This window comes from Hypanus sabinus, chromosome 7, assembly GCF_030144855.1.
Source record: "Hypanus sabinus isolate sHypSab1 chromosome 7, sHypSab1.hap1, whole genome shotgun sequence".
Lineage (NCBI taxonomy): Eukaryota > Metazoa > Chordata > Chondrichthyes > Myliobatiformes > Dasyatidae > Hypanus > Hypanus sabinus.
The window spans coordinates 124,460,323-124,487,997 of NC_082712.1; the positions used below are offsets into that span (position 1 = coordinate 124,460,323).

Below are 27,675 nucleotides of genomic sequence, written 5' to 3' on the forward strand. Positions count from 1 at the left end.
TTTTAGTTTTATATTTAAGTGCTTTAGCAAATGTAGCAGACAGCCATTGATCTGCAGACATTAATCCTATTCCGAAGAATGTTAGGCAATTTCCATTATTCTTCACTGCCAAATATCTTTTTGGTGCAAGGCAGGATTTCTGTCATTAGAGCCAATTTTCTACATGGCTCTTTGGGCTCAAAATATTTATGATCAGATCACAGATATTCACATAAATGTAGCTGCTATGTATGTCGTTGAGGTGAGTTTTTTTTCAAGAGTTGCTTTTTGAAATTGTATGAAAGATAATTGTTATTGAAGGGACAAAGTAATGGAAAGAAGACCGGACTCTGTAATTGATTTGCAAGAAGGATGTAATTTCTCTTCTCTTACTACAGTGCAAGGCGCCTCACAGTTAAGACAGATGATCTCAGAGTGCGGGTTAGCTCATGAGATTGTGATAATTGTTGCAGTCATGGAAACGTAGTTCAGGGAAAGGCTCAGTTCTGGGTATAGAAATTTCAGGTGTGACGGGGTGCAAAAGAAAGGGGTGTTGCATTGCTGATCAAGGGGACCATTACAACAATACCTAAGGTTATATGGATATGTTATGAGGTTATGTGGATAGAATTAAAGAATAAGAAAAAGGTGGTCACTTTGATGAGCTCATTTCATAGTCCTAATAGTCAGCAGGAATTAGAACAGATATATAAGGGTAAATCACAGAAGGGTGTAAAAACAATAGGAGTGTAGTAGTACATTTTAACTTCCCCAATATTGACTGTGATTGCATTAGTGCAGGGGCTTAAAGGGGAAGGAATTTACACTGAGGAGGGTTTTCTGAAGCAGCTTGTTCAATTAGGTAAGGTGGCTGCACTTGGCCATAGGAAATAAAGCTAGACAAGTGATTAAAATGTCTGTAGAGCAACCCTTCAAGAACAGTGACCATAGTTCTTTGAAGTAGTAATGGAAGAAAAGGTCAGTCTTCAAGTTTGAGCCCTGAACGGGTCAAGTGGATCTTCACAGTGTTAGACAGAATCTTGGAGAGGTAGATTGGCATTAGTTGCTGATGGGTAGCAACGTCTGATAAGTGGAGGTATTTAAAAGTGAGGTAGTGCGATTTTGGAGTTAGCATGCTCCTATAAGGGTAAGGGGAAAAGATGGTAATCAAGTACCTGCTTGTATTTTTTTTACTATTTATATATGTACTTGTAACTACAGTATCTAATATGCTTTCTGGTGGCCAGAGTATGTATATGCAGTTGCTCAGTGTGTCCCCTGGTGGTTACATTTGTATGATTTTGGAAAGCTCTGGAAGCTTATCTGGTGCTGCATTATTTGAGCAGGGTCTATCCGGTTGGTTGATTCTTACCTGTGAATTTGAATAGTATGTTCCTTATCTATGGTGTATTAAAAGAGGTGACCACGAGACTTCACCATCTTTTTACTTCTCTCTCCTTTCACTTAGAATAGCATAGTAGTTAGTACAACGCTTTACAATGCCAGCAACCTGAGTTTGATTCCCACCGCTGTCTGTAAAGAGTTTGTACACTCTCCCTGTGACCATGTGGATTTCCTCCATCATTGTGAATTGTCATTTCGTTGGTCATTGTAAATGTCTAGTGATTAGGCTAGGATTAGATTGGGGGAATGTTGGGCAATATGGCTCAAAGGGCCTATTCCATGCTGTATCCCAATAAATAGATAAATAAATAGAGTCATGGAGAAGTACAGTGGAGGAGCAGGCTCTTTGGCCCATCGAATCCAGGACAAACCATTTAAACTGCCTACACTCATTGACCTAGACCATAGCTCTCCATATTCCTGCCATCCATGGACCTATCCAAACATCTCTTAAATGTTGAAATCAAGGTCACATGCACCACTTACACTGGCAGCTCATTCCACACTCTCACGACCTTCCCCCCAGCCGTATCCAAAGTGGTATACCTGTTGTTGAGGTGAATGGATACAGTGGTACTCTGCACAGTCTGTTTAACCCCTTACCCCTTCCTGACCTGGGTCCTGCACCTTGGGTGTAACTATGTCCTATCTATCACCCTCTCTGCCTCCTCAATGATCTGGAGTTCATCCAGTTCTAGCTCCAACTCTTTAATGCGGATTGTAGGAAGCTGCAGCTGGATGCACTTCTCGCAGGTGTAGTCATCAAGGATGCTGGAGGGCTCCCTGCCTTCCCACATCTCTACTGTTCTAACTGAGCACATATGATGAAGGAACCAATAAATAAACTGAGGAAATATCTACATGTAACTTTTCACCTTTTCTCACTCAAGCCTCTTCCTCACTGATGCCTAAATAACCTCCCTTCACTGTCAACTCCAGCACTGGCTGCTCAGTTTGCCCCACCATATTTTAATTTGTTCTTGTTAATCCTGGTTGCTGATGGGCTGCTGCTGCTGCGACATCAAACTGTCGCAAATTGGCTAACCTGAGTGAGCTACATTTTTTCATGCTTTCCATTGCTGAGTGAGTTAGGTTATGATATGGTGGGTGGGGGGGGGGGACTTACTAAACTTCTATCACTGTTTTTCAATTCTCTTTGTTCTGTTCTTCTCCCTACCTTTCCAGTCCTGATGAAGAGTCTCAGCCCAAAATGTTGACTGTTAATTCATTTCCATACATGCTGCCTGACCCACTGAGTTCCTCTTGCATTTTGTGTTGCATTGTATGTCAGCTGTAGGAGATTGTTTTAAAACTGTTTGAAAACTTGATGTTTCCTTGGGATATAGGAGAAAACTTGAATTAGGAAGACAAAATGATCTTAGTGAGAAAGGTTAGGGAAGTCGTAATCCTTTTATAAGGATGTCAGAAGCAAGATATTAACCAACAAAGGTCAATTAAGAGGCCAGAGGGATAAGTTAAGCATGGAGCTAGGGAGTATTGTTGAGATTCTAAATGGATACTTCTTATTGGTATTCATTAGGAAGAAAGATCCTGGAGAGGTAAAGGAAGGGTACACTGATATTCAGGAGTATATCTGCTTCATAAGGAGAAGGTGCTAGAAATAGTGGAGCAAATCAGGGTGGATGGCAGGGAGTAAAGGGATTTTGGATTAATGTGGACAAATAGGGTTCAGGTATAAAGGCGTCATGGTTGACATTGTTGAGGTTAGCCATAAGGACCTGTGCTGTACACATCTTTGATTTTTTTTGGCCCAACAACTCGACTGTGCTTTTTTTCCACAGATGCTGCCTGGCTTTCTGAGTTCCTCCAACATTTTGTGTGTGTTCTGATTCTGTTTACTGCTTCATTCCTCTCCGCCCTCCCCGACCATATTTTAACCTAAGAAATTGAAGTTCAAATACCTGTAATGGGAAGGACTTGGAAGATTGATGTTTTAAATTGCTCAGATTATCGTCCTATATCTTATATTACCTTTATGCCAGTTCACACCCCATCACTCACGTAGACTTGCTGAGTTTCCTGATACTGCTATCTCAAGATTCAAATAAATTTTTATATATCAGAGAATGTATAAGTTATACAATCTCGAGATTTACTTGCTCACAGGTGGACACAAAGCAAGAAACCAAAAAGAACCCAATTAAAGAAAAAATAGAGAGTAAGATAAAAATAAAAGAACAACACCCAATGCGCAAGAGAAAGAAAAAAAAATACAAATCATGCAAACAATTGAAGTGAACAATAGCACTTCTTAACTAATGGTTAAGATGGCACTACCAAATACATACGATGGGATCCTCTAGTGGTAAAAAGATCAGAAATACAACTTAAAAAAAACTAAAATACCTTTCCTGAGGCAATTTATGTTAAATTATTGCCGCAAACAGTGAAGGGGCAAGTGACGTTGAGGTGGGTGGCATGGTACAGGCTCAGATTTGTTCGCTGCAGCTGGGTCCTAGTGCGAGGTACAATTTGCTGTTTAGACTATTTAAACGCTGGCTCTGATCGGAGGTGAGAGGCATTTTCGCTCACCTTCCGTGATGTTCCCTCCCCTCTCCGGCATGCTGGAGACTTTCATTGTTCTGTTTGGCCAATTTAGATGTTGGCCCAGGTAGACTGAAAAGACAGGGTGTTGGAATCCGGAGTGTGAGCTGACTTTGCTTGATCTCCGCAATGGTCACTCCTTTTTCTGAGGCTGTGAAGACTGCTGTGGCTGCTATGCTCTGTGCCCGCTAATACGATGAACTGATAAGTGAGGCTTTGGGCCTACTCCATCTGGGCTACCCCAGAGTTCGGATCTGAGGACTTAGTTTTGGTTTAGAGTGTTCCTGTTTGCTATCTATCAAGCCTTTTGGGTTTAGATATGCCTCAGGCTTCCACTGCAGACTGCAAGCCCCAACTGTAGCCAGTGTCCATGACGTTGCAACCATTTGTAGTCGCTGATGTATGTCGATGCTTTAAGTTGATTAAACTACCTTCTGGCTTGTTGCATTTGTCCTCAAAACTGCCTCTAGCCCTACTGTCCACTGAGACCCCTTGAGCATCTCCTTCCACCTGCTATTCATGGTTTGCATTGAACTACTAAAAGCTCAGGTAGTGGAATTACTCTCCTTAAAGCACTCTACCAGTTGAACATTTGTTTTCTTTAACTTGTGTTTTAGACCTGTCTTAGCTAAATGTGATTGTTAGCAAGTACATCCAACCACCATTTGTACTTTGCTTTCTCAGAAAATGGTCTTTATCATGTTTTTCATAACACAAAGCAGTGTCATCTGTGCATGCGTCAAGAACAGAGAGGAAAAAATAAATACTGTATATTGTAAATTCTGTGAGAGTGCATTATATACCATATTTCAAAATTTTTGGATATTGACATGAATTCTGTGAGGCTGAATTTCCATAGCCCAAATACCTTTAATATGAGAGTCGCTTGTAATGTTCGATGAAGCATCATGGGACACTTTACAAAAAGGTGCTGCATTAATATGACGGGGCTATTTTGAGTTTTCCCTATGGTAAATCTAAACAAAGAATTATATCCTTTGAGAGTGATGTCACCTTAAAGAACATAACTTCTGTAGCTTTGCCAGCAGAATGCTTTCTAATCCTCTTCACTGTTGACTGAAACTCCCATGTCAGTTTGTCTTCAAGTTTTAATGCAGTCATTCCTTGACATATGAAAGGGATATTATACCTGGAAAGTGGGTCATTGAGCAAAACAATTTGCTTCCTGAAGTGCATTGCAGGTTTTGCAGTACATGCACAGAAATAGTGTGCTATGTGTTGTAGCGGAAAATAGTTTAGTAAGTTTAAGTCATCTGTTTAACTAAAATTTGCGTATGTCAAGAAATTATTATATGCAACATCCATGCACAAAGTCAAAACTTACTCAGTGTCTGCTTTATTAGATATTTCCTGTACCTAATAAAATGGCCACTGAGTGTATGTTCATTGTCTTCTGCTGCTGTCAGTTATCCACTTCAAGGTCTGAAATGTTGCACGTTCAAAAAAGCTCTTCTGCACACCACTGTTGTAAAACATAGTTTTTTGAGTTACCAACTCCTTCCTGTCATCTTGAACCAGTCTGGCTATTCTCCTCTTTGACTTCTCTCATCAACAAGGTGCTTACACCCAGGGTACCGCTGCACACTAGGTGACTTTTTCTTTTTGCACCATTCTCTGTAAACTCTAGAGACAGTTGTGTGTTGAAATTCCAGAAGATCAGCAGTTACTGAGATACTCAAACCATCCCATCTGAAACAATCATTCCATGGTCTAAATCACTTAAATTTCTTCCCATTCTGATGTTATTTTATAATTTTTTTATTGAATTTTCAAATAGGTTACAGAAAGAAAAAAATTATCAACCCTTTCCCCCTCCCCTGACCCCTCCTCCCTCTAAAAAAAAGAAGAAAAAAGAAAGAAAGAAAGAAAAAGAAAGAAAGAATGCCTGGATATCGGAAGATCCCCACATGCTCCATGGAGTTCATAATAGCTTTAATATGTACATTTAATTCTTTCCCCAGATAACCAATAATTTTATCTTCGGAGCACCTATATATTTAATCCTATCTACCATTCTGATGTTTGATCTGAACCACAACTGAACCTTTTGTTCATGTCTGCTTGCTGTAATGCATTGAGATGCTGACACATGATTAGCCATTTAGATAATTACATTAAAAAGCAGGTATACAGGTGTGTACCTAATGTAGTGGCTGCTGAATTTGTTTACAAGAATAGGCAATCAGTCTTTTCTCATCATTCAGTGACACCATTAATAAATTTCCACATCAGTTCCACTTTCCTCTAAAAGGCTAAAAGCCTTGACCCAACCTGTATTGCCCAAAAATCTATTGATTTTAGAATCAATATATTCAGAGATAGAGCATGTCCAACCATCTGGGTTAGAGAATCCCAAAGATTCAAAAACCATAATGCATTTTCTCTTCATTAATTCTAAGTGTTGAAATTCTGGTTTTCTTCTGAAACCAGAATGAGATTTGCTACTGGGGGAAATTAGCAATTCAGCAGCTACCTCTTCAAGCACCATAAGCATATTTTTCATTTCATCTTTCTAAACTGCATGATTACGGGGATTCTGTGCTCTAACATAACCTAATAGGAGCCAAGCCGGTGAATATTTAAATGGGTAAAGCACAGGCAATCTCTTAAGTTCAATACTCCAGGTCTGATTTCATCAAAGGCTTTGTACTTCAGCTCCCTTGCAATAAAGGCTCAAGTATTATTTGCTACCTTAATTAATTGATGAACCTGCTGAAGGGAAAGAGAGAGAGAGATCATGATTTTCTGACAGCTAATGCACTGTTTCAGCAGCGGCAGCAACAGCATCATCAAATCAGCTGGCCTACAGGGCCGCAAAGTCATGCCGGTGGGGGGAGGGGGGTTGTTGCTTGCCGCTTACGCATGGGAGGGGAAGCTGTGGGGCGGGGAACTTTGGGGTTCTAACATTTGACTATCATTCATTCTTTGGGGCACTACTCTGTTTTTGTGGATGGTTGCAAAGAAAAAGCATTTCCGGATGTATATTGTATACATTTCTCTGAGATTAAACGTACCTTTGAAACCTTTGAACCACATAGACAGGTTCACCTTCTAGGCCACTTTCTTGGGATTTAAAAAAGCGTCTAGTCCTGAGCCCCTGAGAATGAGTCCCACCACCGCAAGGAACTGAAGTGTGAGTGTAACTCCAGGTCAGGGTATCTGATACAACTCCATCCGTACTTAACAGGAAAAAGAGCTGCATTAAAGTTAGAAATTAACCTGTTTCTGCAGATGAGCTCAAAGGAGTCACTGTTAAGCACCACTGATGTTATTCTTTGAGCTTTGTTGGGATTGTGTAAGAGGCCAAAGATAAAGGTCAAAGTGGAAAATAGATTTAAAATAAATCGACAGGTGACAAGCTCAGAGTCACCAAATGACCCTGCCTGGTCATGTTCTATGGAATGGTCCCCCAGTCTGCATTTGGTTGCCCAGTATTGAGGAGACCACCCTAATTAGTATATGGTAGAAGAGGTGCAAAACTGCTTCATCTTCAGGAGTGTTTGGATCTCTGGATGATGGAAATAGAAGAGATAACATTTTCTATGGTTGCATGGGAAGGTGCTGTGGAGAGGGGAATGGGTATTAGAGGAAAATGGACCAGAACATCTTGGGAGTATATTCTGTTTGGAATTCTGAATGGTAAGGGGAAGTTCAATTGTGTCCACAGTGCCAATAGCACTTATACTACTGAAACTCCTGGTTCAACAAATCAGAGAACTTTCCTTTTGTTTTCTAAGCTCTCCCCCATTTCTCTGCAAGTTGTAATTGTTTTATTTCTAACTATTCTATAGTTCTATCATGGAGCGTCACAGTTGTGTATTGGTTAGTACCACACTATTACAGCTCAGGACGTCAGCGTTCAATCCCGCTGTCCTCTGTAAGGAGTCTCACTATATCCTCTCCTTGGGATTTGTGTGTTTTCTCCGGGTGCTTCAGTTTCCTTCCACAGTACAAAGACCTACCGGATTGGTTGTTTGGTCACCATGATTAGGTTAGGGTTAAATCATGGTTTTCGGTGACTTGCTGGGTAATTCGGTTGGAAGGGCCTGTTCCACACTGTATATTGAAATAAATATTCTCATTTCTGATGAAAAGCATTGTTCTAAAATTTTAAACTGGTTCTCTCCCCACAGATGTTGCCTGACCCAAGTATTTCCAACATTTTCTGTTTCTAAGTTAAATTACCTCAGTCTGTCAGGCTTACTATTTAAGGTGCATTTTCACAGCATTTGAAGTTTTGATAAAGCACTGGCTTCTATTTTCACCGAGCTCCAATAGTTAAGAGGATGAAGTGAACCTCTGCAAGTCCCTACCTCAAAGTAGTTGTTAGAACAGGTAATCATTATGGATCAGCTGGCTACTCCTTTTTTAAGAAATAACTGTGAAAGTGACTTTCACAAATTACTCAGGAGGACAAATAAATTCAGAGTTTATTCATTAGTCATTTCAAGAGGAGATGTTAATTGCTTTGGTGTTTGGGCTGGTTTTAGCTTTTCTGCTACAGGTCCACAATCCCTTATCCGAAATCCTTGGGGCCAGTTGCATTTTGGAATTAAGAATTTTTTGGATTTCAGAATCCCTCCTTATTGGTTCTGGGACTCCCCGCAGATACCAAAAAACAAGTCCCTTATTTAACCTGTCTCAGTGCGAGTGGACTTTAGGACCCAGCGGAGCTCCAGACCTACACACATCTTCCCGGAAACGTTAAATCATCTCTAGATTACTTATACCTAATACTATGTAAATAGTTGTTATACTGTATTGTTTATGGAATAATGACAAAAAAAATTATTTCCAACAAAAATATTCAATAAAACATAAAAGTATACAGCTTCAAATGAACAGAATCAAATACATGGTAAATGACTTATTGGAATAAATGTAGAACGTCACTGTCACTATAATACTTCAGTAACTTGTCTTTCTGTTTCTTTAAATCATATACAGTGGTAGTTCAGACACCATATTCTTCAGTAAGACGCCGCACAGACACACCACGATCAAGCTTCTGCAGTAACTCCACTTTCTGTGTTATGATAATGATAGATGCTTCCTTTTCTTTTTCTCATTGTTACCCATAGGGTATCTGCAGCTCTTTTTGACACTTTCACAGGGAAATTAAACAAAAAGTCAACAGTGAACACAAAATATCAGCAAACAGCAAATGCACATGTAACCAGTATGAGCGCTGAGCCACAACTGACATCTGGCGGCCTCTGCGAGTGCTGCCACGTCACACCTGAGTAACGTCAGCTGTTTTTGGACTTCGGTTTTTGGAGCCTTTTGGATTTCAGAATTTCAGATAAAGGATTATGGACCTATATCACTGGTTGTTTCTGATAAAATGTGGTAGGTAGTTCACAACTTGGGAACATAGGAGATGATAGTTATTAAAACCCAATGCTTCTAGTAACATCTGACTATGAAGTCACACTTTAGAGCTTAGAACTGTACAAGCCTTTCAGCCAACCATGTCTGTGCCAATCATGATCCATTTTTATAATTTATTATGTTTTTATGGGAACTGACCATTGAAATGACTGAAAAAGTTTAAATTTGCCATGGGCAAATTGTGTTATTTCAAGAACTGAGTAATAGGAAAGAAGTATTCATTATCTTGAATTTGTATTTTAAACTCTTGGAAAATTTAACCAAACTTTCTGTTTGCTTGTCCAGTAACAAAACTAGGACAACATTCCACTCTTGATCATGATTGGTGGTAAAGTTGATCTTTCTACAATGTTTATTTTAATTCACTCTCATCTTATCCTTTTGAGGGCTCAAGATTAAAACAAGCTCTAATGCAGAACACTTAAAGGATCAGACAATACCATATGCTTGCCAGGGATGAGTTTTTAAAAAAATAAATTGCAGTGCTGTAGCGATGTGCTAATTACAGAGCTCAAAAGAACGACATGCAGTCTGTAAGTTGCACTCCAGACTAGTTCATTCAAACTTCGCGGCACTGGCTTTGACACAGTTCCGTTCCTGCCCTCTCCAGGTGGAAATGACATCGGAGGTGCATTACAAAAGTCTCTTCTCGTGCTTGGGCTTTCTTTCCTTGCTGGTGAAGAATTAGGCCCAGCACCATTTTGGGGCTGGCCTCTCTGCCGACACACGCGCCACTTTGTGAGCTGGTTCGCCTGCGTAAAAAGTGGGTCGTCACATTCCCCCCCTCCCCCCCACAACTAGCGATACACCCCCCTCCAATGTCCACAGTTTGGATCAGTCTCTCTTTGGGCGGTCTGCCTCTGCACCATGGTGCCTGAACTTCGACCGGCTGCGCCAAGTCCACATGGGCCAGCTTGAGTTGGTCCATCGTGAAAACATTCTCTTTCCCCCCAATGTCCAGAGCATTCATGGACCCGTTGTTCCTAATCACCTTGAACAGTCCCTCGTACAGTCGCTGTAGCAGTGTCCGGTGTGTGCCCTTCGTACAAATACAAACTTGCAGTTCTGCAGGTCTTTGGGTATGCAGGTCAGGATTCGTCCGTGCTGTGAAGTCGGTATGAGGGCCAGGTTGCCGAGCTTTTCGCGTAGTCTGTCCAGGACTGCTGTGGGTTCTTCCTCTTGCCCCTTTGGGGCTGGTATGCAACCTTCTGGGATGACCAGGGGTGCGCCATATGACAGCTCGACCGACGAGGTGTGCAGATCCTCTTTGGGCACTGTGTGAATTCCAAGCAGGACCCAGGGAAGCTCGTCCACTCAGTTAGGTCCTCTCAGGCGGGCCATGAAAGCCGACTTCAAGTGACGGTGGAAGCGTTCCACTAGTCCGGGGGTCGGCAACCCGCGGCTCCGGAGCCACATGTGGCTCTTTTACGTCTGTGCTGCGGCTCCCTGTGCTTTGGGAAATAATTGGTTGTGGCGACCCTTTTCCTGGCACATCCGAACCGGCTCACAATTAGATAGCCTACGGGGGTTTGCGAGCATAGAGCTTTGGAGCCTCTGCGCCATGGGGGGGGGGGGGGGGGCAGGTTGAGGGAGGCTTAAAAGTGAGGCTGAAGATTTCGAATAAAGTTTTTTCCTTCGACTGCAGTTACCGACTCCGTGTCGTAATTTTAGCGCTGCGTGTAGCACACCGCTACATGGTCAGTATTTAATTAAAATGTATTTTATGTTAGTTTGTTAGTTTTTGAAATGTAAATCTAAATTTGAAGATTATGGTGATCTTGTACAATCTAAATAAGACGTTGTGGCGACCCATTTCCTGACACATCCGAACCGGCTCACAATTAGCCAGCGTTCAGGCTAAGGGAGATAGCCTACGGGGGTTTGTGAGTACGTGTCTTTTGCAGCATTCGCGCCCATGGGGGGCGGGTTGAGGGAGGCTTAAAAGCAAGGCTGTTTAGTTCGAATAAAGCTATCTTTGACTGCAGTTTACTGACTGCGTGTAGCACACCGCTACAACGTGTTTTTATTGCTGGCTGTCCAGAGGGGAGGTGCTGAAATGCTTTGTCGCGTGTCTGGAAGAAGTGAAAACTTTCCTGGGCAGCAAAGGGCTCAACTTTCCTGAGCTGGAACAGCCAGAGTGGCGGAAAAAACTATACTTCATGGTAGACATGACAGCGCACCTGAACACGCTGAACACAGCTCTTCAACGGGGTAAGGACGTACAGCCCTGCACATGTTGGAGGATGTTTTGGCATTCGAGTGCAAGTTGACGTTGCTTGCCAGAGATTTACAGAAAGGCACATTGTCTCACTTCCCCAATTTGAGAGAGTTCAAACAAGGTCACGACATGATAAATTCGGAGTATTTACATTCTGCAATCATCGTAATGCAAACATCGTTTGGGAAACGCTTCTGTGAGTTCAGAGAGGAAAAAAACACATTATCCTTCCCGGTCAGTCCCCTAAGCATCGATCCATCCCTACTGAATACGACTGCATTGTCAGGTGTGAGTCAACCTGAACAAGTATGATAAATATTTTAATTGCCTATTATTTTACGTATATTCATATGTTTTCATTGTTCAGTGAAATAGTCCTTTTATTTTTCAGGTTGACAGCTGGCTGACGTTATTTTTGGTTTGCTGCTGGCGGCAAATTTAAGTTTGGCGTTTTTCATAAATACAAGAAGGACTCAAATAGACGTTGAGTATTTTACTTAAAAGTAACCTTCAACCCAACGTCTTTTTTTCGGAGTTCAAAATGTTTTTGTTGCATGCAGAAATGTAATTTCGTTTTCTCTGCACGAGTTCATCAATTTCATAAATGCAACACTTTATAGTTTGTTTATACATAGCATAAAGGCAAAACAAAACGTTGTATGCAGTGTTATTTCATTTTAAATGTCAAACGGGTTTTGCGGCTCCCAGTGTTTTCTTTTCTGTGGGAAACGGGTCCAAGTGGCTCTTTCAGTGGTAAAGGTTGCTGACCCCTGCACTAGTCCGTTCGACTGTGGGTGGTAGGTAGATGTGTGGTGTAGCTATGTACCCAACAGGCTAGCCACAGCTGACCACAGGTGAACTGGGCGCCTCTGTTGAAGGTAATGTGGGCCTGTATCCTGAAGCATACTACCCAGGTGGCTATAGCACTCGGGCGCAGGAATCGGCGGTGGTGTCGGTGAGCGGGACAGCCTCTGGCCATCTTGTGAATTGGTCTACCACAGTTAGGAGATACCGCGCTCCTCACAACACTGGCAGGGGCCCCACGATATCCACATGAATGTGGTCGAACCTCCGGTGGGTGGGTTCGAACTGCTGCGGCGGGGTTTGGTGTGCGCTGCACTTTGGCTGTTTGGCACTGCGTGCACATTTTGGCCCATTTGCTGACCTGTTTGCGAAGTCTGTGCCAAACGAACTTGCTGGAGACCATCCGGACGGTTGTCCTGATAGATGGGTGCGCCAAGCCGTGTATGGAGTTGAAAACTCGCCGCTGCCAGGACGATGGGGTGAGGTTCGCCGGTAGCCACGTCACACAGGAGGGTCCTCTCACCTGGGCCTATGGCAGCTTCAGACCTGAGACTGCGGTCCTGTAGCTGGGCATCTCGTCATCTACCTGCTGCATCTCTGCCTGTGCTGCATAGTCCACCCCCAGGGAGGGGGCCTGGATAGCTGGTCTGGAGAGTGCGTCCGCTACGACGTCCTTTCCTGAGATATGCTGGATGTCTGCCGTGTACTCGGAGATGTAGGACAGATGTTGCTGCTGGCGGGCTGACCCGGGATCGGACACTTTCGTGAACGTGAAGGTCAACGGTTTGTGGTCCGTGAATGTGGTAAATGGTCTGCCTTCCAAGAAGTACCTGAAATGCCGGATTGCCAGATATAGTGCCAACAGCTCCCGGTGAAAGGCACTGCACTTGAGTTTGGGTGGCCGTAGGTGCCTGCTGAAGAATGCCAGGGGTTGCTAGCACCCCTCAATGAGCTGCTCCAGCACCCCACCAACTGTTGTGTTGGATGCATCCACTGTGAGGGCGGTTGGAACTTCCGTTCTGGGGTGCACCAGCATCGCAGCATCTGCCAAAGCTTCCTTGGCTTTAATGAAAGCGGCCACGGCCTCCTCGTCCCAAGTAATGTACATGCCTTTACCCGACATCAGGGTGTACAAAGGGTGCATGATACGGGCTGCTGAAAGGAGGAAACGGTGGTAGAAGTTCATCATACCAACGAACTCCTGCAGGCCTTTGACTGTGTTGGGCTGGGCGAAGTGGCAGATCGCGTCTACCCTGGCGGGCAGAGGTGTTGCCCCATCTTTGGTAATCCTGTAGCCCAGGAAGTCGGTGGCATTGAGTCCAAACTGGCATTTGGCCAGGTTGATCGTAAGGCTGAAATCACTCAGGCGGGAATAGAGCTGGCGGAGGTGGGACAGATGCTCCTGACAACTACTGCTGGCTATGAGGATGTCATCTAAATAGATGAACACATAGTCCAGGTCAAGTCCCACCGCATCCATTAGCCGCTGGAACGTCTGTGCGGCATTCTTCAGGCCGAGCGGCATTCGGAGGAATTCGAACAGGCTGAACGGGGTGATGAGTGCTGTTTTGGGGATCTCTTCAGGGTGTACCGGGATTTGATGGTATCCCCGGACGAGGTCTACTTTGGAAAAGATGCTTGCCCTGTGCAAGTTTGCTGCAAAGTCCTGTATGTGTGGCACAGGGTAGCGGTCTGGAGTTGTAGCCTCATTCAGTCTGCGCTAGTTGCCGCACAGTCTCCAGCCCCCGGCTGCTTTGGGCACCATGTGCAGAGGGGAAGCCCATGGGCTGTCGGACTGCTGTACGATCCCCAATTCCTCCTTCCTCTTGAACTCTTCCTTTGCCAAGCGGAGCTTGTCCAGGGGGAGCCTTCATGTGCGGGCATGGAGGGGTGGTCCCTGGATCGGAATGTGGTGCTGTACTCCGTGTCTGGGCATGGCTGCCGTGAACTGTGGTGCCAGAACCGATGGAAAGTTAGCCAGGATTTTGGTGAATTTGTTGTCAGACAGCATGTTGGAGTCCAGGTGTGGGGCCGGCAACTTGGCTTCACCTAGGGAGAAGGTCTGAAAAGTCTCGGCATGGACCAGTCTTTTCCCTTGCAAGTCGGCCAGCAGGCTGAGAGCTCGCAAGAAGTCCGCCCACAGGAATGGTTGGGCAATGGCGGCTAGTTTCCACGTGAACCAGCTGGCGCCGAACTGCAGCTGCACTGTACGGGTGCCGTAGGTCTGTGGCCCTCAGGGTGGGTCCTGGCTCCCTGTTGCAGGTGTTGTATCCTGTCGGGGGTAAGTCACTGGTGTCGACCATGAAGCGGCGTCCCGACTGTTTGTCCCAGATGTACAAGAGGCTGTCCTGGTGGCCAGCCACCATAGCTATTAGCGGCGGCTGGCCCTGGCGTTTCCTGGGAACTTGCAGGGTGGGCGACAACGGCAGGCTTCTGTGCCCCACCGCTGGTAGTAGAAACACCACTGTTCATTGGCCTCCTCACTGGGTTGTGTGCGCTCCGTTGCCGGGCCTGGTCTGGCCTGCTGTTGGGCATGTGGCTTGGTAATCTGTCTGATGGATGCCCCGCTCTCCCTCTTGGCTTTCCACAGCATGTCTGGCAGGCCACCACCTTCCGGGAGTCACTGAAATCTGCATCGGCCAGTAGCAGATGTATGTCCTCGGGCAGCTGCTCTAGGAACGCCTGCTCAAACATGAGGGAAGGCTTGTGTCCTTCAGCCAGTGCCAGCATCTAGTTCATTAATGCTGCCGGCGGCCTGTCTTCCAAACCGTCCAGGTGCAGCAAGCTGGTAGCTCGTTCACGCCGTGAGAGGCCGAAGGTCTCTATAAGCAGCGCTTTGAATGCTGCATATTTGCCTTCTTCTGGGGGTGACTGTATGAAATCCTCAACCTGGGTGGCTGTCTCCTAGTCAAGGGAGCTCACCACGTAATAGTAACGCGTGGAATCAGGATATCTGCCGAATCTGGAACTGGGCTTCTGCTTGGTCAAACCACATGCGTGGTCGCAGCGTCCAGAAAGTTGGCAGTTTTAGCGAAATTGCGTGAACAGATAAAGAGTCGATCACCTTTGGACCAAATCCCGTTTGGACCGTCGGGGTCACCAATGTAGCGATGTGCTACATGCAGAGCTAGAAATAACGACACATGTGTAAGTTGCACTCCAGACAAGTTTATTCAAACTTTGTGGCATGTTCTTTTACGCAGTTCCGTTCCCGCCCTTTCAGGGCAGAAATGATGTCAGAGGTGCATTACAAAAGTCTCTTCCCGTGCGCGGGCTTTCTCCCCTTGCTGGCGAAGAAGAAGAAGGCCCAGCGCCATTTTGGGGCTGGCCTCTCTGCCGAGAGCCATTTGGTGTGCTGGTTCGCTTGTGTAGGAAGTGGGTCGCCACAGTGCAATACTTAGTTAGTTTTGGTTGAGCATTTAGGACTCAGAATTTAAATTTCTAAGTCGAATTGTTGAAAATCTCTACTTTTTCCAATCAGCTAGCAGGTCACAAGTATCTTCTGTTTTCTGATTGTCAGAAAGGTTAGTTAAATACTTGGAAACAATGCAAAACAGTGAAATTATGGTAATTTTAAGTTGAGATAGGTCCGTTAATAAGGACATTCCTTAAATTCATTCATGGTAAATTTGACTATTTTGTTTTAAATGTTTTAAACTGCCAGTTAACATTTAAATATAACCTAATAAGGATATAATTCAACATATAAACTGTTAATTTGATATACTTGCCAGTTTTATGTTGCTGTTTTTTAAAAAATTCTTTACTCTTAATTGTCCCCACTTCCTGATATTTCATTGCCATTATCTTTGTTTTCCTGTAATTGGCTTTGACAAATTGTGCAGAAATTACTTGATTTTCTCTTATGCTTCTGTATGCTTCTGTGGATTCTCCCAAAGCACATTTATCACATGCTCAAGAGTTGAGTAGAGTTTGCATGACTGCAAAAATGAATATTTACTGGAATGAATTGGAAAGTGTTCCAGAATCAGGCTGTTGTGCAATAGCATTAATATTAAAACAGCTGTATAATTAACAGGGTAGTGACATAAATGTATCTGATGTATTATGTACTGTATTAAACCCATTTTAATATATGTACTTCAGCAGGATGAACTTTTATTGATTTATAGCTATTAATGAAAGATAGCTGTAGTTTACTTGAATCCGGAAATAAAAAGCATTTGCGAAATTTGGTGCTAAGTTCCGTTCTACTGAAACATTCCTTCCTCTTCAATGCACCTGACTGCAAATGTTACCCAAAACCCATTTGGAGCAGAGACATATCATGAATTACTAATGAATAGAAATTCTGTTGGCAAAATATACAAGTGCTATGGGACTTTGTGCTATGTAGCACATCCAGTAGTTTACACAATGGGCTACTATATCTAATTTTTAGTTCAACATGTTTTAGGTGCAGGCACATGACCACTTCTCAACCAACATGAGGCAGATTTAATTGGATAAGCAGGGAAAAATACATTGTGGGCACCAGGCACTTCTGGAAAGAGCATTGAACAGTACAGGCCCTTTTGCCTTCAGTGTTGTTCTGACCTAGATAAAATTACTCTGCGATCAATCTAAATCTTTCCTCCTATGCATGTCTCCAGGTGAACTGTCTCTAAGCAAACTGCTGTGAGGTGATGGATCTTACTGAACATAATCTACCTTTAATTTGTTGTACTTGCCAGAGTTATGTAACTGAATTCACTCATGTGTCCCCATTTTCTGAAACTTCCTTGCCATTATCTTTGCTTTGTAAATGGCCCCAAGAAATTGTCCAGAAATTACCTGGTTTACTTTTAACAATCTTCACACTGCCTCCTGCTCCTGAATATGTAAGTCAGTAGTTTTAATGACTTAATTTATATAACCTTATCAATGTCACTTCACAGGGATGTCATTGACCAAAATAAAAATTAGACCATAAGAATATTTGGTTGTATTGCCAAAAGCATTGATTTGAGTTTGTTTTATCTTAAAGGGGGAACTTTTGAAAAAAGTTACAAAGAAAATACCAGAGCCTATCTTGGCAGATGTAGGTGGGCAAGCTGAAGGTCAAAGGGTGCTGTCTAAACAGTGCAAGTTATGTCATGGAGAACTGAATTTATGAATGAAACTATTTTGACTAGCTGTCATTTTAAAAGATGTAGCTGCACTTGTGGCTTCTAAGATGGTGAGATTTCCATCTACACAGTTCTGTTGTTAGGTGGTAATAAATATAACCAGGGTCTCATCCCATTTCTGCCTCATTTGCTGTTTAAATACTGAACCATACCATGTTGGTGTTGTCTTTGTTCTATTCTCTTAAACTTGGAAGTCCTCCATATTAGGAATTGTAATTGTACTGTCTGTCCTGAATTGGTATTGTTTTATTATTGTCATATTTACCAAGATACAGTGAAAATCTTGTCTTGTACACTGTTCATACAGAACAAATTATTACACAGTTTATTGAGATAGAACAAAGTAAAACAATAATAATGCAGAATAAAGTCTACCAACTACAGTGAAAGTGCAGTGTGGGTAATCAATAAAGTGCAATATCATAATGAGGTAGGTTGTGAAGTCAAGTGTCCATCTTACTGTATTGGGGAACCATTTATTAGTTTTATAACAGTGGAGTAGAATTGTCTTTGAATCTGGTAGTACATGCTTTCAGGCTTTTTTATCTTCAACTCTGGGGGGCGGTGGTCATTGATTATGCTGGCTGCTTTACTGAGATGCAGATCAGTTGTCATACCAAGCTATTGTGCATCTAGAGCAGGCATGGGCAAACTACGGCCCGCGGGCCATATGCGGCCCGTTAAGCTTTTTAATCCGGCCCACAGAACTTGATGAAATTATATTAATAAACCTTGTTAACGTTTTTTCCCCGCAATTCTGCATTTTCCCAATAGATGACGCACTCTATATACATTGACCTTTGTTGCGGTGCAGCGTATTACTCCACATTTGCGCTTTACTTTGTGACCTTGTGGCGACCCATTTCCTGGCACATCCGAACCGGCTCACAATTAGCCAGCGTTCCAGCTAAGGGAGATAGCCTGCGGGGATTTGCGAGCACAGAGCTCCGCATATTGGCGCGCTCTCGCTGTTCTGTCATTGTGCGGGTCGTTGTTGAGTTTTGGCACAGGGGACAATTGAATAAGAAGGAGCAGGACAAGTAGACCTGCATCTTCTACCATTTTTGAAATAAAGACAGTCAGGAGGAAAGTGATGATGATAATATCTTGAAGGATAACAGAATTTTCAGTGCTTTAAAATAATAACTGTTACTATTAAAAAAAGCTGTATTTTATTCATTTAATTTTCAGTGTTTTAAAAGACATTTCAATAAATAGCTAAATACCATGGGACTTCAAAGACAGATATTTTGTTGTAATGCATTTGTTCATTTTCAATTGAAATTAAAGCACATGTTTTCTACATATCCCATGATATTTTATTTTCTCTTATGAGGTGTATTACCAAAACACTCCGTCCATCTGCTGTTGGTCCGGCCCCCCTGTCAAATTTTAGAACCCTTTGTGGCCCTCAAGTCAAAAAGTTTGCCCACCCCTGATCTAGAGAGAGTGCTTTCTGTGGTGCATCATTAAAAATGGTTCAGATGGGCAGGGGCATGCCTAATCCCTTTAGCCAGCTGAAGAAGTAGAGGTGTTGGTTAGGTTTCTTGGCTGTGACATCAACATGGTTGGACTACTTGAAGGAATGTGAATCCCTTTGTGCAGACGTCCAATTTGCTGCATATCTGTTATTTACTGGATTATTCGCCTTACGTAACCATTTAATATATCAATGCTTTTTTTTTATATAGGCTGGAGGTCAGACTTTCAATTTTCCAGACATTTTTCCTCGGAAGGATCAAACTCCCGAACCAGGATCTCTGGAAGAAATCCAAAATAAGTTTTTGGAAGATGAGAAACAGAAGCAGAAAGCAGATCCTCGACGAGGTGGAGTCACTGAATGGTTTGGACTTTAAGAGAAACAGCCCTTTGAAAATTCTACTTACATTTTTCTTAGAAGAGATATATTATTTTTCAGATGCTGTTCATCATGAAGGGTAACTCCCGTGGACATTAACCATTTCAGTTAATATTGCTTAACAAACTCTAAAGTAATTGGTCTTGATTCTTATACTGCTGTGGTGTTGAACTCTGTTGTGGGCTTTGAACGAGTGATTTCTGTTATTGAAAATTTGGCTCAAGATACATTCATTGAGCACAGTTTATCTGTGAATGGGAGTATGTAAGGAGGTATATGGGCACTAGCAGTCTGGGCTGATTTGTTAAGGGGAGAGTTTGATGTTTGGTGGGGTTGCGTGGAAGAGAAATGAGATTACTCTAAGATGAGCTGCATTATAAAAAAAATCGTGCTTGCCAAGGAAATTATTGGCTAACTTTGTACACTATATATTTTGAGGGAAAAGCAAGTTGTAAATTTTATCTGTACATTCTTGTTTTAGCAGCTGCCTTAAGTATTGAATAAAGATTGAAAGCAAAAATGCATGAACACGTTTATACTAAATCCCAGTATGAGTTGTCATAATAGGCACATTTGATGGTGTTCCAATTCCTTGGTAGTGCTGGATATGCACACCGTTGTGCTTTTTGATACGGCTTTTATTTCCACTTGAAAGGCAAATACCCTGTCCCGTGAACCTCACTGCTGAACAGTGTGACAAGGCAAGTGCTCCCTTCCTCAATGGTCCATGCTATTTCAGATGTTCTCACCAAAGCTGTGGTACTTGGGGAATGAAATACAATGAGCACTTTATCTTCCTATGGAATATTTGAAACATATTTATCTGATGAGTTAAAATTGCTTTTATGAACCTATTGCAAGATACTCCTGATGTCAAGGCCATTAATGGTGGAGTGATTTTATACAGGATAATCTGCAGGTCGGAACTGGCGAAGCATCAAAATCTGTCAGGGTTACAGAGCTGGAGCCATCACAGGGACAAATCAGGCACATTGGAGGATTGGAAAACAAGGATAAGAATTTTAAAGTCACACTTAACAACATCCTTTCTTTCAATAAATCTGCAGGTCTCATCACAATTGTGGAGGCAAAGGATAATCAGCATTTCAGGGTCTCGTGTATTTAATAGAATAGATGCTGTCTGACTCGCTAAGTTCCTCCAACAACTTGTTTCTGGTGCAGACTCTTGTGTCTCCTTTCTTCTTGTCTTTGTTCAATTTACTCTTGATCAGATACTAAAAAAAAATTGAGGAACCTCTGCTCTCAGGACTAATAAGTGGGTAACAGGAGCATCATTGCATTAACCCATTTGATTGCTAGCGTAAGCAAGCATACTTCTAAATAAGTAGAAGGCAACTGTGCAGGACAAAAGATTGTCTTTATTGGTCAAGGCAAAGATTGCAAGCACAGGGTAGTTATTTTAGATCAGTGATTCCCAATGGGGGCAGATACATGTTCTGAGGGGGCATTAGGGGCAGTAGAGGTCATCAGGGGACGGTAAGCAGCACCCTAACTAAAGGCACGAGACCTGACCGACCGTTAGTAGAGCAGACACTTCCAAATAAAAAAGTGTGAGGCACTGAAATGCAGGAAGAACCAAAGCTTTGCAAGTGATGAGCACTCATTGTCACAATATGTCTGAAACTCGGTAATCTCATCCGACCTTACCAACAGACATTATTGGGGATGCATAAGTTAGCCACCCAGGGTGCCCACCAGTTCCCCTTGACTTGTGGCACGGAACGAGTTCATGCAATTTAACATTTGGTAAGTCAAGAACACCTTAACTTTCCCTACAGATCTATGGAAAACAGGTCGTGCAACAAATCAGCACTGTCTGGAACCAAAGAGTGAAATAGAGCCAATCAGTGATCCTGCCGACCCTGAGGATTCCTCTTGAGATGTTCAAAGTGACCTTCATATGTGCGATCAAGAACTGTCTTTGGGGATGATGAGACCTTACGTGATTGGTCAATCGTTCTAAATGGAATAGTATAAAGGTAGCTTGCCGAACACCAATTCTATCCTGACTAACATTCAGATTCCGATCTGAATCCTTGTTGACGTAATTTTTGCTGTTGTGATCGTCTTCATCTTTGCCTCACCGTTCCTTTGCATGCAGCTGCCATAGTTCCATCCATGTAACTTGCTGCTGTTGTCAACATCTGATAGGCATTCCCTGTTTGTGCTAACTTTTTATTTTAACTTAGCCCTGTTAATGATGGATAAATACTTAATGGTACAGCCTCTATGAGTCTGAAGGTGGTGGAGCTTTGAATTCTAATCCTGCTAAGAAACAAACAACAAAATGTTGATAACCTGGAGTTTGGTTTTATTCCATTCCTATCAGAGCTGTAACGCCCCATGTGTCTTATTTGCAGTCCTGCACTGTCTAATGAAGATATGAAACTATTGAGATTGCAGGAATATTTTCGCAAAAGACACCCTGAAAAGGCTACATAGGGTATTACAGAGTTCCAGAAGATGAAAGAGTATCTGAAAAATGTTGCACACTCGAGTCATTTGCCAAAAAAGCTAAAAGTGACCTTGATAGTGGTCTCATTGCTTCTTATAACATTTCCAAGTTTATAACAAGGTATGGGAAATCTCATTCAGTTGGTGAAAGATTAATAATGCCTGCTGTATCAGATGTGTCCACTACTGTTTTCAAAATGGATGCCAGGTAAAGGTCCTGCCAAAGGGTTTCGGCCTGAAACGTCAACTGTACCTTTTTTGTAGATGCTGCCTGACCTGCTGAGTTCCATCGAGCTCAAGGATCATATTGATATTGAAGCTGCTGTACAGTGCACAGGTACAAAGTAAGGTAGGTTTAAAGATGAATAAAAATTTAAAACAATCATTTTTCTCATGTTAGCATATGGTAGACATGTTTTTGCACTCTTAGGAGCACTGGCAAGTATGAAGGTGCTTTGGGGGGAGTTGGGCTAAAAAAGGTTGGGAAGCACTGAGATTTATGTGAAATACTGTTTAGACTGCTATTAAAGTATTGTGCAAAATACTGGTTACCACATTACAAGGTAGATGTAGCAGAATTATAGGTGCAGAGGAGATACACAAGAGCTCAGGCTAGACATTTATAGTTGCAAGGGGAATGGAGCTAGGATTGTTTTCTATGGAACAAGTACTAGGGGAAAAATTATTGAGATGCTAAAAATATATGTGGCTTCGATGGGATAAACCGAAATGGCGGCTTAGCTAAGGGGGCAATGTGGGCTATACAGTGGCTGCCAGCAGAATTACTGCCTGTCAGCCAGTAACTCAGGTTCAGTCTATTTCTGTTGCTCTACGTGTGGAGTTTGCATGTTCTCCCCGGGATTATGAACTCTTCCCAAACTGTACCCATTCCCTGGGTGAATGGTACAGTTGATAAGAACTTGAAAATAAAAATTCAACATAACTTTATTATCAAAGTACATATATGTCACCATATACAACCCTGAGGTTCATTTTCTTGTGAGCATTCACAGTAAATACATGAAAGACCTCACCCAACAGGATGGACAACCAAAGTGCAAAAGTTGACAAACTCACCAAAGATAAAACAAAACAAAGAAATAATAATAATATTAAATAAGCAATAAATATTGAGATCATGAGATTAAGAGTCCTTGAAAATGAGTCCATGGCTTGTGAGAACAGTTCAGTGATGGGGTGAGTGAAGTTATCCCATCTGGTTCAAGAGTCTGATGGTTGAGGGGTAATACTGTAACTGGTCCTAAACCTGATGGTGTGAGTCCTGAGGCTCTTGGACCTCCTTTCTGCTGGCAGCAGCAAAAAGAGAGCATGGCCTGGAGAGTGGGGTCTTGATGATGGATGCTGCTTTACTGTGACAGCCTTCTACGTAGCTGTGCTCAGAGGTGAGGGCTTGAACTGTGATGGAACCGGCTATATCCATTACTTTTTGCAGACTTTTCCCTTCAAGGGTATTGCTATTTCCATACCACGTCGTGACGTAGCCAATTGATATAACCTCGACCACATGTTTTCAGAGGTTTATCAAAGTTTTTGATAACATGCTGGATCTTTGCAAACTTATTAGAAAGTAGAGGCGTTGCTGTGCTTTCTTTGTAGTGACACTGGTGTGCTGGACCCAGGATAGATCCTTTGAAATGATAATATTTAGGAATTTAAAGTTGCTGACTGATGTTTCCTCAAATTAGTAATGACCAGTGTGTGCAAAAATATTGTGTTGTGCAATTTTTTTGCCCAGTGATGACAACGTGCGCACTGTATTTTATATATGAGCTATTCATTTTAACAGCTAGCAAAATGCTGTCAATAAAGAACTTTGACCTCCTCTGAGTTTGATCATTTTCATTCTTATTCATCTGCAGTCTTACAAAACATACATAGCAGGCTTGTAGCAGATAATGAAGAATTTTCTCCCCTTTGCATACCGCCCATATGTGATTTGCTTGCTAAGTGAAGCTTTAAAAAATCAAGCTTCTAAATATCACTCCATTTCTTCCACTTGCAATTTCTTCAGCAACATTTGCATCATGACAATATATGTAGGTAACCCCAGTTTTTGTGTTGTATATAAATGTTTCTGACTGCTTCTGTTTCAAAGCTGCACGTTCTTGACCTCATGAACTTTGGTGTAATAGTTTCTACTGTTTCATTAAGCCATTCCTCTTGAAATGAACTAGCAGTTCTTTTGTGCTTCATTCCCTTTGCTTCTTTGGAATTCGACATAATGAATCAATAATCTCTTCAATAAAAACAGTATACAATGCCAATAAGAAGTATTCACCTCATTCGGAAGTTTTCATGTTTTATTGTTTTTCAAGATTGAATCACAGTGAATTTGAATTTTGCTTTTTTTTTGGGCACTGAACAACAGAAAAAGTCTCTTTCATGTCAAAGTTAAATGGAGATCTGTTTTGGAGACCTGTGAGCAGTCAAAGTGACTGCAAGAAACTCCATGAAAAGATTATAGAAAAGCACATTTCAGGAGAAGTATACAAAAAAATTTCCAAGTCACTGATTATCCCTTAAGTCAATCATCAAGAAATGGAAAGAACATTGCGCAGCTGTAAATCTGCCTAGAGGGCCTAGAGCAGGCTGTCCTCAAAGAATGAGTGAACATCCAAGAAGGGAACTAGTGAGGGAGGTCTCCAGGAGACCTATGTCAAATCTGGAAGAGTTACAAGCTTCAGAGCTGAGATGGGAGAGACTGCACATACAACAACTGTTGCAGCTTTATGGGAGAGTGACGAAGAGAAAGCCGCTGTTAAAAAACCTCAAATTAAATCTCAGCTGGAGTTTGCCAGAAGGCGCATGTGGGCGGCTCTGAATCAGTTGAAAAATGGTTCTATTCTCTGATGAAACCAAAATTGAGCATTTCGGCTATCAGACTGTATTCATTTTACCCTCTACCTTCACTGCAGCAGGCTCTGGAAGGCTTGTGAAGGTAGAGGGTAAAATGAATGCAGCAAAATACAGGGAAATCCTGGAGAAAAAACTGATGCAGTCTGCAAGAGAACTGCGACTTGGGAGAAGATTGTTTTCCAGCAAGACAATGACCCCGAGCATAAAGCCAAAGCTACACAGGAATGGCTTAAAAACAACAAAGTTAATTTCCTGGAGTGGCCAAATCAGAGTCCAGACCTCAATCCAATTGAGAGTATGTGGCTGGCCTTGAAAAGGGCTGTTCACTCACAATCCCCATGCAATCTGACAGAGCTTGAGCAGTTTTGTAAAGAAAAATGGGGAAGAATTGCAGTGTCCAGATGTGCAAAGCTGATAGAAACCTATCCACACAGACTCGAGGTTGGAATTGCTGCCAAAGGGGCATCTACTGAATACTGACTTGAAGGGGGTGAATATTGATGTAATCAATTATTTTGCGTTTTAATTTTGTAACTAATTTAGATCACTTTGTAGAGATGTGTTTTCACTTTGATATGAGTCTTTTTCTGTTGATCAGTGGCAAAAAAGCCAAATTCAATCCACTGTGATTCAATGTTATGAAACACTAAAACATGATAACTTCTGGGGGGTGGTGGTGAATACCTTTTGTAGGCACTGTACAATGGTAGATAGAAAAAGCATGTAAAAAGGGTGTTAATGATGAGCCGAACCAATCAACAGCTATTGGTTAGTTGACAATCCCAGGCTGACTTCCACTGATTGGTCATTGTTCCTATGAGCGTCTTGAATGGTCATTTAAATAGTTGAGCTTTGGGATGTACTGTTCGGACAATTCTAAAATCTTCAGGCAAATCATTGCAAACTCCCATGTTGTCAACACCATCAGCTTCAAAAACCAGAAAAGGAAATGTGATTGTGTATGATCATGAAATATACTTAACATGCCAACGAGGTAATGGGTGAAAACCTTTTATGCACAGTTTAAATATCTTTGTGCGTTAGTAGCAAAAGATGTGTGTGCAAACAAATACATGCACAGTTTGGTGGAAACATGGTTGCTGATCCTCTCTACCTTGATTCCCTTTTGAGGACTGGTTTTCAGACCTTCATTCTCCTCCTCCTGAGGTCCTGAGGTCAGCAAAACAAGGAGTTTGTGCTGTCTTTGAGTGAGAGGTTGCTGTTGGGGCACCACTCAGCCAGATTTTCAGTCTCCCTCATATGCTGATACATCAAGTTTGATTCGGGCAATGACAGTTGTGTTGTCAGCAAGCTTAAAAGTATGACATTGGAACTGTGCTTAGCCTCAAAGCTGTAAGTGTAAACTGAGTGGAGCAGGCAGCTTAGCACACAGCCTTGTGGTGCACCTATGCTGATGATGATTGTGGAGGAGAAGTTGCCAATCTGAATTGACTGGGCTGTGCAAGTGAGGAAATCGAAGATCCAGTTACACATGGAGGTATTGAGGCCTAGGTCTTGAAGCTTATTGATAGTATTGAGGATGATAGTGTTGAATGCTGAGCTGTAGTCAAAGAAGAGCATCCTAATGTATGCATCTTCATTGTCCAGCTGGATTGCGTGAAGGGCCAATGAAATTACATCTGCTGTTGACCTGTTGTGACGGTAGGCAAATCGGAACAGGTCCTAGTCACTTGTCAGGCATATATTTCATCACCAACCTCACAAAGCAATTCATCACAGTAAATGTAAGTGCTACTGGATGATAGTCATTGAGTCCTGAATACCATGTTCTTCTTAGGCACCGGTATAAATGAAGCTTGCTTGAAACAGCTGGGTATCTCAGACTGTGAAGTGAGAGTTTAAAGATCCTAGCTAACATCCCAGCCAGCTGATCAGCAGGAGCCGTTAGTACTTGGCCAGGTAACCTGTCTAAGCTGGATGCTTTCTGTGAGTTCACCTTCCTGAAGGATGCTATCAGGTTGGCCACAAAAACTGGCATCACAGGCTTACTGGGGGCTGTGTGAGTTTGTGAAGGTGCCTCCATATTTTGTTGGCCAAAGTGAGCATAAAAGGCATTGAGCTTATCTGGGAACAAAACCTTATTGTTACCTATGTCGCTTGGTTTCACTTCGCAGGAGTGATAGCATTCAAGTCCTGCCACAGCTCTTTTCCGAACATCCTAAAGTATTCCACAGCATTCTTCAGTAATTCAAATTTGGTCCAGAATTGCCACTTCACACATGACATGGCTTTCCCAAAATCATACCTGGACCTATATTTTATTTGGTCGTCAGATAAAATCTGGCCCTAAGTAGGTTGTAGATCATATGGTTCAGCCAGGGCTTCTGGTTAGGGAAGAGCTTGAATGGTTTTGTGGTGATGGATTTGTCTAGGCTGTTAGTACAAAGTCCGTGACAATTGTAATGTATTCATTTAGATCTTCTGATGGGTCCTTGAACATGGCCCAGTCCACCAACTTAAAGTGGTCCCATAGCTCCTCCTGCGGCCACTTCTTCTGGAGCTTTGATCTTTAGCCTCTGCCTGTATGCAGGTAGAAGGAGGACAACCAAATGATCGGGTTTCCCAAAATGCGGACTAGAGATCAAATGGTGGGCATTCCTTATGATAGCGTAGCAGCAGTTGAGAGTGTTGGAACCCCTGCAGGTGATGTTGATAACTGGGCAGAGATTCCTTTAAACAAACCGGATTGAAGTTCCAGACAATGATTTGAAAGGCATCAGCATAGGCTGTTTCTTGTTTGCTGATGACATCTTTCAGTACCTTGTGGCTTGCTTAACATCAGCCTTTGGCAATATGTAAACTGCAGTTAGGATCACAGAGGAGAACTCTCAGTAAATAAGATGGTCAGCACTTAATCATTAAATACTGAAAGTTGGGGGTTAATGTTACATGTCGAGGCACTTGCTTTTATTTTTGTTGGTTCAATGATGGTG

General features: G+C 42.5%; 1 protein-coding gene across 6 annotated transcripts in view; it reads left to right on the top strand.

The window, feature by feature from the left end:
- Positions 1-23,687, top strand: part of mrpl23 (mitochondrial ribosomal protein L23) — a 75,264-nt gene extending 51,577 nt beyond the window's left edge. For all 6 annotated transcript variants that reach the window (XM_059975530.1, XM_059975531.1, XM_059975533.1 and 3 more), the window contains one exon: positions 19,203-23,687. In XM_059975530.1, the coding sequence (XP_059831513.1) occupies positions 19,203-19,367 (165 nt within the window). In that variant the 3' untranslated portion in view covers positions 19,368-23,687. The remainder of the gene's footprint in view (positions 1-19,202) is intronic.
- The last annotated feature ends 3,988 nt before the right edge of the window (positions 23,688-27,675 follow it).